This window comes from Medicago sativa, chromosome 1 (genome assembly GCF_051527215.1).
Source record: "Medicago sativa cultivar Bolivia chromosome 1, Bolivia_mono, whole genome shotgun sequence".
Classification (NCBI taxonomy): domain Eukaryota; kingdom Viridiplantae; phylum Streptophyta; class Magnoliopsida; order Fabales; family Fabaceae; genus Medicago; species Medicago sativa.
Window position 1 is genome coordinate 64,635,145 of NC_140749.1, and position 13,816 is coordinate 64,648,960.

The 13,816-nt window shown below is 34.2% G+C and overlaps 2 protein-coding genes across 2 annotated transcripts; one reads left to right on the plus strand and one right to left on the minus strand.

Moving 5' to 3' along the window:
• The first annotated feature begins 352 nt into the window (after positions 1–352).
• LOC146956394 (transcription factor EMB1444-like) lies at positions 353–6,027 on the plus strand. The gene is made up of 9 exons (XM_085728709.1): positions 353–1,172; positions 1,844–2,014; positions 2,109–2,193; positions 2,332–2,391; positions 3,054–4,175; positions 4,294–4,401; positions 5,066–5,212; positions 5,316–5,441; positions 5,638–6,027. The coding sequence occupies exons 1-9, from the start codon at positions 1,078–1,080 to the stop codon at positions 5,722–5,724; spliced, it is 2,001 nt and encodes a 666-aa protein (XP_085584835.1). The 5' UTR covers positions 353–1,077; the 3' UTR covers positions 5,725–6,027.
• Positions 6,028–6,971: 944 nt separating this feature from the next.
• Positions 6,972–10,621, minus strand: LOC146956395 (1-aminocyclopropane-1-carboxylate oxidase homolog 1-like). The gene is made up of 3 exons (XM_085728711.1): positions 9,276–10,621; positions 7,944–8,265; positions 6,972–7,316 (listed from the first exon to the last, which is right to left on the minus strand). Exons 1-3 carry the CDS (start codon positions 9,812–9,814, stop codon positions 7,074–7,076), a joined length of 1,104 nt encoding a protein of 367 aa, XP_085584837.1. The 5' UTR covers positions 9,815–10,621; the 3' UTR covers positions 6,972–7,073.
• Positions 10,622–13,816: the final 3,195 nt, after the last annotated feature.

The following is a 13,816-nucleotide window of genomic DNA, read 5'->3' on the forward strand; positions in this document are numbered from 1 at the left end:
AAACCAGATAAAAATGAAAATCGTTAAACCAACCACGTGTTTGTTTTGGCGTTTCACCACTGCCACAGTGCGTTCGAGAGCCTTGAGATGTGATAATACAAAAGCTACAAATGGTAGGATCTCTCCAAACGCACGTTTACAACACATCTACCGCCAATACAAACATTGGCTACAATACAACCGAGATCAAATCAATCGCTATATTGATCTTCCACGGCTCATCCGATTGAACCAACCGGTTCGGTCCGGTTTTAAAAACAGCGGCATAAATAACACCATTGTTACTAAAATGCCCCTCATGGTTACATTCCAAATTTGCAGTATAAAATAGTCCTCCCACTTCCTCTCTTGCATTCAACAGCTGACAAAACACACTCTCTTTCTTCTCTACTGCCGAAAGCAAGAGAAAGCAGAAAAAAGCAAACCAAAACAGTGAGCTTTTCTTTCAATTTTGTTGACAAATGTAGCTCAAAGATTATATAAATTTTCTGGTTTCACATTTTTAGCTTCTAAATAAAGCCTTAAACTTTACACTTTCTTTCACACCCCTTTTACTCAGTTCACAATTTTTTCATCTTCACTTTCCCTTAAACACTCAATTTCATACATATTTTTGAAAATTCTCATCTGGGTCATCCATGTCTTCAGATATAAGCTAAAAAAATTGTATTTTTAATCCATGGAAGCTTGCAATTTCAATGCTTGTGATAGTTTTATTGGTTCTGTTTATGTTTGTTGCAATTGTGAATCATTGTAGAATTTTTTGAAGAATTTGAGGTTCGAAGGTTGGGAGGAAGTGAGTGAGAGGTGTGATGGGTAGGGATAGGTTGTTATTGGCAACGGTCGGACCGCCATTAAAACGGCGAGCAGGGTTGAGGAGGAAACAAGCTGGAAGAGGGTCTTATAGAGGAAGCTAAAGCAAAGGGTTTTTGTTGCTTTTTTTGTTGTTGGTTTCTTTTTTTGAGGGGGTGGTGGTGGGAGAGAGACTAGGGACTAGGGACTAGGGAGAGTGATTTATAATAACCCTTTATTTGGAGGGTGTTAAAGTTTTGGTTTTTGTGGAAGAAGGTGAAGAAGATGGGTACCAATTTGCATCAACTACTAAGAAGCCTTTGTTTGGATACTGATTGGAAGTATGCTATCTTTTGGAAGCTACAACGTTGTGCTAGAATGTATGGTTTGTGTTTTCATTTTCTTATTTGATTTTGTCTTTCAAATTTATTTATGTGATGATGATGTATTACTTTTAGTGTTGAAGTTATTTGTCACTATTCTTAAGTTTATTTTTTTCCTTTCTAATTTCCATAATGTTTGCTGATTTTCATGTTATAGAGGTTTCTTGGTGATTGGATTAGAACATATGTATGATGCTTGTTTCAATAACTCCTTTTAGATATTGAATTAAGAAGGGCATGGCTTGTATGTCAAGAATCAATTTTAGATTTGGTTTTAAGGAAAATTAGTTTGTTCTACAAGCATTTTGTTTGGAGTATAATCTTTCTAGTAAGAGTGCAATATGTAATTGTTGAGAGTTCCAATCAGATATGACGTCAAAATGAGTTTAGAAACGGGGTGTCTCACCTTACAAGTTGGTTTTGTGGGGTTGAGTTAGGCCAACCCAAATTTTTAGTTGGTATCAGAGCCTATTCAATATCTGTTGGGCCACTGCTATCAGATCACCTGGGTCACCCTCCAGGGTCACCCTCCAGATGTCAAGTCTTGACATAAATTTGTTGAGACTTGCATTTGTTATGTTGTTAGGTTTCAATTGTATTTAGCCCAATGAGTTAAATTTCATATGTCTTATCTTAACATGTTTTATTGGTGTGGCAATTGCTTGCAGGATCTTGACATGGGAGGATGCTTACTATGACAACCCTGATAATTGTGATTCTTCCCAAAGTATGTGCTCTCAGAACACCTTGGAGCAGATCTATGTTGGAGATTTTTCACATGACCCTCTAGGATTATCTGTTGCGAAGATGCCGTATCATGTATATTCGTTAGGGGAAGGGTATGAAACTATGAATAAACTAATGAACCTAGATGCAGTTTAAGATTAAATTTATCTTTTGTATAACTTTTAGCCTAATGTCCTGTTTCTACAGTATGGTTGGACAGGTAGCTGTTACTGGAAAACATCAGTGGATCTGTGCAGATAATCAAGTTACAATTTCTAGTCCATCTTTTAAGGTGAGGATCCTTATTCTTCAATGATGCAACTTGCATTTGGTCCTGTATAGTAAGATTTGAAGGCGTGTAATTGGTTTGAAAATATGACTTCTTTGCAATCACATTTTTCATTAATAGAGCTTTGCCTTGCATTTACAGACAATTGTTGTCGTAGCAGTACTACCACTTGGAGTTGTTCAACTTGGCTCCTTAAATAAAGTATGCTGACTATAGTCTTCTCCTTGTCCCTTTTAATGCTTAAATTTCTTGCTTCTTGTGAATGTTGTTGCCAATGCGGTTCAAAAGAGAATCCATTATTCTTTATAATGTTTTTCTTTTCAACTTCTTCAGCATTTTGAAGATTATTTTCACTCTTTTGCTACTTTAATATATTCAGATAATATGACATCCCATTTATATAATCTCCTAATTTCGGTAATTGCTTGGTGGTGATTGAAGCATTGGTTAAATTAAATCCCTGTCAGTCCTTATTATACATAATAAGCAAATAAAAAATCTTCAAGAGAAATCAATGAGAGCTTAATAGTCAATGCAAGACTGAAAGCATATTAATTTAATTTACTAAATTAGTCTCCAAAACTAATATATTTGACATAAAATACAAAGGCATATAATTTTTAGTGGTGAGTATGCAAATACAATTTCTCGCATCATGACCCTGACTTACCAAGCCTTACATGTTGACAGGCAAATGTTTAGTTAGCATGTAATTATTGTGCTCGGTGTTCTGCTTAAAATGTAGTTGAATAAATTTGACGGATTGTATAATAGTTTGGACATACGTAGAATCTTTTATGCAGAAGTCCATTTGTTAGCAAAATGTTAATGATTCGTTCCTTTTCTGTCATCTGTGAATGCAGGTTGGTGAAGACATGGGGTTTGTAACTCACATAAGAAGTCTCTTTTTGTCTATTCGTGATCACACATTAGGTTGCCTTCCTAGTCAAATCCAAAGCGTGAAACGTAACACACAGAAAACCATGACGGGTGAAACACTTGATATGGTAACGCCCTTCCAATGTCCTGGGAAAAGCTATTCATCTCCTACTGTTTATCAGAAAATGACTATTGATGTGGCCAAACACGAGGGGCTTGAAATTGACAGCGATCAAGGTTCCATCTTGCTTCAATCGATGTCAAATATGATGACTGCAGAGAATACGAAACAAGTAGGGATGAAACCTTCAAATGAAAGGATGTGTGAAGGGAACAATAATGGCTGCAAAGATACTAGTTTGAAACCAGACAAAAATGTCTCATCGTTTTTACACAATTCAGTCATGGATTATAATAGTACCAAAGATTTAACAAGTCCATCAGAAAATGTAGAAGCTGATACTGAGATGTCAAAGTTTCAGACCGAGTCTTTTTACGAGGATACCTCATACACATTGAAATTTCCTGCTGGTTATGAGTTACATGAAGCACTTGGACCAGGTTTTCTCAAAGAGAGTAAATATTTTGATTGGACGGTACAAGGAAATCAAGATAGTAAAGCTTCTGAGATGTCAGATGAGATTAGCTGCAGCCAATTGACTTTTGAATCTCGTCCGGAACATCTTTTGGAAGCAGTGGTGACCAAAGTTTGCCATAGTAATAATGATATTGTAGATAATGAGGTATCATTTTCTACATCAGTGCAGGACACAATGGTCTCTGGAAGAAAACCTGAAGTTTCTGTTCATAATGACCGAAATATTAATTCAGAAGGCTATTCAATTGATCAACCATCTCATATTAAAGAGGATATGCACCATCATAGTTTGAGTTTGTCAGGGATCTGCGGTGTGATATCCCCCAAAAGTTTTTCTTCTACATGTCCTAGCTCGTGTAGTAACCAGTTTGAGAGGTCTTCTGAACCATCTAAAAACAGCAAAAAGAGGGCTAGGCCAGGTGAAAGTTGTAGGCCTAGACCAAGGGACAGACAACTGATCCAAGACCGTATTAAGGAGTTAAGAGAACTGGTGCCAAACGGAGCAAAGGTATCTTGCTCAAATATTTATTTTTCTAATCCTGTCTCAGTAGGCTTTGGTTTTTTGATAGCGGTCAACTTGTAGTTCCAATTCTTGTGGCTGAAGGTTTTATTTTAACTTTTAACAGTGCAGTATTGATTCACTGTTGGAGTGCACAATAAAGCACATGCTCTTTCTCCAAAGCGTAACTAAGCATGCTGACAAGATAAATAAATTTTCTAAAACAAAGACAAAGGTAACGTCTTATTGGCTTTGAGATGGTTATGCTTGCTTGTTCAATTGCTATTTAGGCTTATGCATCAAGAATGTCTTCCCAATAATAAAATAATGGCATTTATTAAGAAACAATTAAATTGTATTTATTTATTACATACATTGATTTGAGTGGAATTAGGCTTTGATCGGTTAAGTTAGATCTCAGAGTTTAAGCTTTGTGAATAGCCAGGTTCCTTGATGAACATTAGTTATCACTGAAGCCAATGGATACCTCACACCTATGCCATTGTAACCCAGGGTAGCTGGAATTTCATTTGGTTATTGATTTTTCTTAACTGTGATAGAGAATATGGAAGCTAGTTAGAGAAAATGCATTTTTGGAGATACCGAAAACAATGTTTTGAAAATTTTCAATCTATTTTTAAAGTGCATTTTCAGAAATTTCTACAATGTATTCTCTAATATTTATTTTATCAGTGAAAATAGAAACAAACGGACCCTTAATTTTATAAACATCAATAAGTATGAAATGGAAAGTATTAACTAAAGCAAGTTTTTTAGCATCATATGAGCAATTCAGTAAATGTTGATTTGCTCCCTACAACAATTTTACAATGAGGACATTATATTATATTTTATTATATATTATCTTCATTTTTTTAATACTACCTACAACTGCGCAGTTGCATCATATGGAAAATGACATTCATGGATCCTCTGATTATCAACAACAACAGGGTTCAAGTTGGGCAATGGAGGTAGGAGGCCATCTGAAAATTCATTCAGTATTAGTAGAAAATCTTAGTAAGAATGGGCAGATGCTTGTTGAGGTATGTAGAAGTTGAAAATTGCAACCTTTACATATACTCTTTCTAGAATACACTTACATTGAGTACTTATCCCTTACGCTCATTATCATGAATCATGCTACAGATGCTCTGTGAGGAGTGCAGCCATTTTCTTGAGATAGCAGAAGCCGTAAGAAGCTTGGGACTGACGATTTTGAACGGTGCAAGTGAAGCTCGTGGTGAGAAGACATGCATGTGTTTTGTGGTTGAGGTAGGATCAGAAGTTAGATTCGTTTCTTATTCAGTTAAATCAGCTCATTGCACTGTTTTTGTTTTCGTAATAATAACATAGAAGTAATGACATCATGTTCTTTAAATAAAATAAAAATATGTCGTAAAACTATTATGCATTATGGTTATTCATGACTGAAAACTTTAGATATTGATCGATGAATTGTCTGTCACAGGGCCAAAACAACAGAAATGTACATAGACTGGACATCTTATGGCCGCTTGTTCAATTATTGCAGTCCAAGAGCACCACACATTCATGATAAATGTTTCATTCTCAGAAAGTTCTATACGCTGCTTCTTCGATTGCTGTTACTTGATATTTGAAATTAAGCTTATGTTTCTTCCCTTCCTCCCTGCTTTCCCCAAGCAAAGAAGTCTTGGGAGAAGGAAACTTGTTGGGAGCTTAGGAAAAAAAATCCTTAGCATTTTGATACCAATTTCATGGAGGCTTTAAGTGTGTGAGTTCTCCATTATTTTGTCTTTTTGTGTTTATATTGGACTGTGTATGTTTTTATCTTATGTGTAAGTGCTTGAAAATGAAAATACTTATAATGTTCCAACCATATTGTTGTGTTTACCAAGTCTTTAGTGAGTTTAAAACTATATAGTAATCTGCTGTTTAAATGTTTTTAACTTTTGTAATATACTTTTTTGTTTTGCTCCTTGATATAATTTTTGTTTCATAGTTGTCTCTATAATATATATTTTTTCGTTTCATTTTAGTCTAACATTTTCTGAGATTATACCAATATCTAAGTTATAGAGAGTACTTAAATACTTATACATGAACCAAATATTTTAGGGTTAAAACAAATTGCATAGACTAAAACAAAACAGATTAAGTTAGACTAAAAATATTACTAGAATAATTCTAAAATAATATTCAACAAAAAAACAAAAAAACTGGATGCATTACATGAATCAAAACAAAAAATTGGATAGATTTGCATGAATTTAAAATCTAGTAAGTTAAAATATAGGACTGACATGACCAGAGCCTAATGAGACACATTATGTTTCAGTCCTACTACTAGTACTAGTTAGCACAACCAGAGCTCTGTCGAGTATTGAATGGTGGAGAAGACTTGTGCAACATATATTTTGTCTCTTTATTAAGGCATTACTATTCTCACCCTCAACATTAGTCTGGACGTATGCATCAAGAAAAACTATCAAGTTTGAGTGGCCTGAATGCATACATTTAATCAGATGCAGAGTATCGCTTGTAATACTCTCTTTTGAATACTATCTCAGACACTCACTTTCTTATTAGGTTAAATTTATTAGGTAAATCAATGTGAGTTCTACATTTTAGAAATGAAACTACATAAAGTGGTGAGACATACATTGATTTCATCTAATAAGAGAGGGAAAGTTAGATGGAGTATTGAAAAGAGAGTGTTCATATCATAACATTCCTTATCCAGATGTATGCATCCAAAAAAACTATCAAATTTGTGCGGTCTGGATGTGTACTTCAGAATAATTTGCATAGTTTGAATCCACATTTTCTAAAACATAAGGGATTTTTCATTTTTATTATTGATTAAGAAAGTAACACTCATTATTATACATAGTTAAATACTATCACCACTCATGCATGTTAATGTTATAGCCTAAAATAAGGGAGAGCTTTACATCCATCAAGCCCTTTAGACCTAAAGTGAGTAAGATATTCAGTAATATCTGTTTCCCTGTATTTTGGTGGATTTTCATCAGATATGAACTCCTCTATAGGTCTATATTTTTTGCTTGCGTTGGGGTACACGTGGCAAGCAACTGATGCCCTTGGCCCAACACTTCCAGCAAGTACTCTATGCTCAACACTTTTGAACTTGTCATTGCTGATAAGCTACACAAGAAAATGACATGGAACTATAATCAATCACTTAGTTTATGCTCACTTTCACTCCAAAACTAAAATGAAAGATTCTCATTTGTCAGTAAAACATATACTTCATCCGATCTCAATTATAAACAATAATTTTTAATATCATATTTGTTATAAAGTTTAGTGAAATAAAATTAATCTTCTTAATCTAAAAAAAAAAACTTGTTTTCAAAAGTAAACTTTATGTTATTGAATGTTTAAAGGGTATTGCAAAATAAAATTTGATTAAAAGGAGAGTATTTCTAGAAATAGTAAGCATTCAATATAATAGTTACTTATATTTTAGACAAAAATTATGAATACTTTTTTTTTCTTATAATCAAATCTGAAGAGAAGAGATATAAATGAATCCATTTTGGTTAGCAGAGATGGTTTGACTTTCAGTTTACACTACCTGTGATTTGAGTTTTAGTCCGAAATTCTATAATTGGTAAATTATACGTAAATTTCATTGTAAATCTTTAATGAGATTGGTGGTTCTCTCTGACTTTACATGAGAGTGGGCCTCCCCTAATCTAATTTTTTATTTATAAAAAAAAAGTGAGAATAAGTATAAAAGAATCTCATCAAATCAAATGTTAGTAGTACCTGCATGAAGTCACCTATGTTTGCCACTAATGCACCATGAATTGGGTTAATATCAACCCAATGATTTTGATGGAGAACCTGTAGGCCACCAATAGTATCTTGGAGGAGAATTGTGAGGGATGATGGATCTGAATGCTTTGTGGCACCAAATGTCAGTTCTGGTTCAGGACACGTAGGGTAATAGTGACACACTACTGTTTCACTTTTCATGCACTCTATATTTGCAAGATAGTCCCTTTTTAGCCCTAATGCTTCCGACATTAATTCTGATAATATTTCCCTTAGTTTTAGAATATGTTCCATGAATTTTATCACTGCTTCCCTGCAGGAAAAAGACAAACAACTTTCATTACTCTCCTATTCTAAAGGTATTTAACATAGTTTAATCTACAAACAAATTATTATATAGATCATATGCAGCAACCATAGAACCATTCGATCTAAGTACAAATGGTGCAGTTTGATCTTGTACTTAGATTCAATGTTCTATGGTTGTTGCTAATTTGTGCAATTGTTAGAGAGGATACAATCCCACACAATAATATTTATTAGAATAAAATAAAACACAAAAGTCATTTAAAAATATTCAAACATTAAAATCGATGTTTTGAAAGTCGGACCGAAGTGAGATCTTCATGTTATAGTTAAATTTGTTCAATCGGTTCAACCATGGTTGAGCTGGTATACCCAACCGTAGTTTAAACCTAATTCAACCCTGGTTCAACCAGACTACAATGTAATCAAAACCAAACCTACCGACAAAATGGACGATTCCTTATTCAATCGATTGAACTTGTCGATTCAACCAGTTTTTAAAACATTGATTAAAACAGACATAAGAAGGTTTTAGAAAGAAGAAAAGAAGGTATGCCACTAAGAATATAGTATACCAGTTGTATTTGACTGTGATTCTACGTAACATCAATGATCGCGACTCGAGCGAGTTAAAACTTTGATACTAGTTGTGTTCGACTCGAGCGAGTGAGATCTTCAAGTTATAGTTAAATTGGTTCAATCAGTTCAAACCATGGTTGAACTGGTATATCCAACCGCGCTTCAAACCTAATTCAATCTAGTTCAACCAGACTGCAATGTAATCAAAACCATACCTACCGATGAATTGGACGATTCCTTATTCAATCGATTGAATCGGTTGATTCAGTCAGATTTTTAAAACATTAATTAAATAAGACATTAGGAGGTTTTAGAAAGAAAAAAAAAAGGCATGCCACTAAGACTATATTAATTGTATTTGACCGTGATTCTACGCAACATCAATAATCGCGACTCGAAGGAGTTAAAACTTTGATACTAGTAAGAAATGCTTCCTACCTGCACACTAAGGGATATGCTTGTGGATGAAGAGGACCATCATGAAAGTCAAACATAATGGTATCCCTCCAATTAGCTGCTTTAGCAACAAGAAGATCACCATTACTAAAGTATCTAACTTTCAGCTTATGATCACGTGAATACCATTTTTTCTTCACCTCACTAGGTTGCTCATGAAACTCTTTTATAGCCTTTAACATGTCATCCATAACACAAACTGGAACACCATGATTCACCATTTGAAAGAAACCCCATGTTTCTGATGCTTCCTTAATCTCATTAAGTATCTCTAACCTTCTACACTTTTCATATCCTGTGAAATCTATCACAGGAACATGAAATAAGCATGAAGAAGTTGCATCATGCTTTGGAACAGACTCTTTTGGATGGATAAAGAATCTTGGAAGCTTGGTAATTCCAGAGTCTAGTAGTCCTTTCACTCCAGTTTTAGATTCATCAAATTCTTTCACTTCTTTGGCTCTATCATAGTTAACATCTTCACCAAAGGGAAACATTTGTTCTTTCATGATTCTAGACATTTTCTCTTGGCTCAGATAGTGACTGAAAAAGGGTTTGCTTCAAAGTTGAAACGTGGTGGCCATTATATATAGAATGGTACAAGATGCCTAACCTTGAATGTAGCAAATAATAATACAAATATAAAGAAACGTGACAACAAGATGCTTATAATTTTATTATGAATGCCAATATATCAATGGTCAAAGTGGTAGAGGATGGGGTATCCTTGGGGTGCCAATCTAGTTGGGATGTCTAATTATCTTTTGATGCCTTCCTTCGCTTTTGATTCATAAAAAGAAAAAATATCAATGGTCAAAAGCAAGTTGTTATATGTTTAATCTTTTTTTCTTGTGTATGAAAAAAATTCAATCGGAGAAAAGGACGACTCACTTGTGTGTCCAATAGAGACTCAAACACTTTAAACATGAGATTATATGTTTATTGCTTGTTTGGAATAGCGGTAGATTTGCATTTCTCACGTCCTGAGGCATATTTAACGTAAAATGAAGAAGCTGCATTTTGTAGCTTTAGAGAAAACGCACGTTAAGCTTGTATTCACCGCAAACACAAACATGAGCTTAATCTTTGTTTCTTGTGTATGAAGAAAATCAAATTGGAGAAAAAGACGACTCACTTACGTGTCTAATAGGGTTTTCTGACGGAGATTAAACAATTTTATACGAATAACATGGTTATTGAAAAGAATATAATCATTATGAATAAAAAGATTATATTAAGAGAAGGTGTATAAAAGCTGCAATGAAAGGCCAATGTTATGAGATACCCACTTTTGGCATGTATCCACCCATAACACTACAATATAATATAATAAACATAGGCATTGATGTTGTTTAGCTTAAATTGTAGGGAGATGCTTTCAAAACATTTTGCCATTTCTGAATTTTTGTCCTATACAAAGCTGCAAATTGGGCAATGCCATTCACTTTCACCAACTGGAATCTTTGACGTACTTTCATGTTCAATGTATTGGCATATCAATAGCAAATGGTATCCCTTCATCAATGTCAAACATTAATGATATTTTGGATTCATTTATTCCGTACCCACGTGAATGATCGTTGAACTGATCATGACTTGAGTTTACAACTATTTGTGGAATGTCATGTCTGATTATGTGTATTCAATAGTGGCTAGTTTTTTTATTTGTCGGTAGAAGAAGTGACAAGCTATACGGAAAGTCGAAACTCATAACTGCAACGTTTTGAAATCGAAACGTCTAGTCTAATAATATCGTCGGTTAAATTAGGTTTTATGGAGGATAGTAGTCTTGATTATGATATCCAACTTAATAATTTTGACATTTTTATCATTGATCTTGAACTTGTGGACGACATTAACTATTCTTAATTGTCTGGTTTTTATTTTTTAATTAACATATTTATGAGGTATGGTTTATGTGTAAAAGAATTAGAATGATATGTGGATAACGCTATTTGTTTCCACATTATTAAAACTAGCGTGTAAATTATTAAAATACGGCACAAATTGGTAATGAATGATTGTAGTTGGTTGTTGAACGTATACAAAATATTTGGTTGATTGTATTTGTAGTGCTGATGCGGCTTAGCTTTGGAAAGTTTTGGAGGGTCTAGGAGTAAGCAAAAAACCAAAAAATCGAACTGAACTGAACTGAACCAGCAAAAACTTAACTATTAGTAACAATTCTGAAACTGAATTGAAACAGTTCAGTTCGGTTCAAAACAATTCAGTTCGATTCAAAACGGTTCGGTTCAGTTTGAAACAGTTCCGTTCAGTTCGGTAACTAAAATTCGATTTCCTTTTTTGTCAAAAAAAAAAAAAAACTAAAATTCGATTTCCTTTGTTTTTTTTCATATTTTTTTTGAAGGTGTCAATAACAACAGTTCGAAACAGTTTAGTTCGGTTTGAAACAGTTCAGTTCAATTCGAAATGAAAACGGTTCAGTTCAGTTATTTTAAATTTAGCAAACAGTTCAGTTTGGTTCGGTTCAGTTTTCATTCCGAACTGAACCATGTCCACCCCTACTTGGGTTCATGGATTTACTTGGGCCGAGCTTCATGTGGATTCGATTGTGGTGGTGAATATGTTAAGGCTTCAATTTGGTGGTAGTTACGCAAGGAAACAGATAATTCAACGTATTCCTATGTTGAAGATGGGTTAAGAAATTCAGGTTTGTCAATCTTATTGTGATGCCCTGACAAGTTTGAAACGAGTTTGATGATCCTTCTCTGATTATTTGAGTAATGTCCGGCTCATATTCGTCATTTACTTTTAGATGATATTATTGAAGTTTACACAAATATTTTGATTAATTTAATAGTTGTTTTTTCTTTCCAGACTTCGATGCTTTTTTTGTTCGAAAAGGAAATAGCCTCTCCCACTCAAGAGTATTTGGAGGAAAAAAAAAGAAGGATAAAACGATGTGTTTCTTTTTAGATTAATTAAATTATGACACCAAATTTCAATTTTAGCTTTTAAATTATCCCACACAAGGACAATGGGCATGTTTTTATTATTTTGTGCATGATATTTGTGTTTTTACAAAAGAAATCAAATCTCCAACCTCAATGATGAAGAGCACCAGATTCAGATTAATAAACAAAGCATAAAATTGAAAAAACAAATATTTCTTTACTTTCATAATTGCCAATGATTCGGATTTCATTTCTTTACTTGAAAATTGCTTGGTTGTGAAGTGTTTTGATTGAGAGTTTGGAGTACTTTTTTTGTCTGTATTTGTGGTGTCCTTTGTGAATTTAATTACGTTTGTTTTGCCACACACTTGATGAGACAACTTTTACTGTCTTTGATAGATTTTGAAAATATCAAATATTCAAGGCAAGTAGTTAATTGAAATGATGGGAGTATAAATAATATCCTTGTTGGTCATTCTTATTGTCCACACATTCTCTTTGAATCAAACCATAGAGGAAAAACATATTAGTTGTACTCCCTCCGTCCCAAAATGTAAGCAAAAATGAGTCAACATAAGTTGATGTATTTGGTATAAATTTTGAACCAAATACATTAACTTTTGTTGACCAATTTTTGCTTATATTTTGAGACGGAGAAAGTATTAGCTAGCGCATTGGTCTGGGGATTCTCTGAAGGTGAGAAAAACACAAGAAGGGGGGGTTGAATTGTGTTTTAGAAAATTCTTCGTTTCTCCTAAAAACTGAACACACTGGTCAGAAGCTATGTGAGACAGCTTCTGAAGTGGTAATCAGAATCTAAATGCAGCGGAATAAAACAGAGAGAGAAGAGGAACGACACAAAGCAATTATACTGGTTCCTTCCACAATCCGGAAGTAGTCCAATCCCCCTTGCACTTCCAAGGAGATTTCACTAAGAGTAATATCTGATTACAATTGCTCAAGCACACCTGCAAGAGACTTCCTTTGCTCAAGCACACTTTGCAAGAGTCTTCCTATGCTCAAGAACACAATCAAGAGACTTCCCTGCTCAAGCACAACTGCAAGAGACTTCTAACTAAACAAAATTACACAGAAAATTGTTTAAGGTTGAACACTTGATATACAATCAGAGGTGCTCACAATACAGATCAGATACAGACTCAATAACTTAAGAATTTCTAAGATGAAACTTTGAGACACAGAAATTCTAAGTGAATGCAGAACAATTTCAGCAGAGGTTTGGCACTTGTAAAAATGTTGTGAGTCTTTCGTTCAGCATTACCAAATCTCTAAGTCTTCACTCCTTTATATAGAGGTGTGAAAGAGACGTTGTGAAATTGCCAGCACATCAAAGAGTCGTTGTTGAAGCTTGATCTTTCACCAATGATCTTTTGCCTGATTTAGTTGTTGTCCTATGAAGAACTAATTTGAAATCCATTCCCATTGTGAAGGAACATCTTTACAGGCATAGCTGTTATTCTGGAGCTGTTTTCTTGTCCTGTAGCGTGGACACAAAACAGAGTAGTGGAGAAGGTGGTTGTACAGTTCGTACAAAGTACAATGTCAACGCTTTTTGAAGATAAGGTTCCAAGGCCTTCAAATCTTCAC

What these genes read in the sequence shown, in the direction of transcription:
- LOC146956394 (XM_085728709.1), top strand. Translation starts at nt 1,078, where the DNA reads ATGGGTACCAATTTGCATCAACTACTAAGAAGCCTTTGTTTGGATACT. An exon ending in TTTCTAGTCCATCTTTTAAG is followed by an intron (nt 2,194 to 2,331) that starts GTGAGGATCCTT and finishes TTGCATTTACAG; the next exon opens with ACAATTGTTGTCGTAGCAGT. An exon ending in TTTCTAAAACAAAGACAAAG is followed by an intron (nt 4,402 to 5,065) that starts GTAACGTCTTAT and finishes ACAACTGCGCAG; the next exon opens with TTGCATCATATGGAAAATGA.
- LOC146956395 (XM_085728711.1), bottom strand. Translation starts at nt 9,814, where the DNA reads ATGTCTAGAATCATGAAAGAACAAATGTTTCCCTTTGGTGAAGATGTT. An exon ending in GCATATCCCTTAGTGTGCAG is followed by an intron (nt 8,266 to 9,275) that starts GTAGGAAGCATT and finishes TTTTTCCTGCAG; the next exon opens with GGAAGCAGTGATAAAATTCA. An exon ending in ACATAGGTGACTTCATGCAG is followed by an intron (nt 7,317 to 7,943) that starts GTACTACTAACA and finishes TTTCTTGTGTAG; the next exon opens with CTTATCAGCAATGACAAGTT.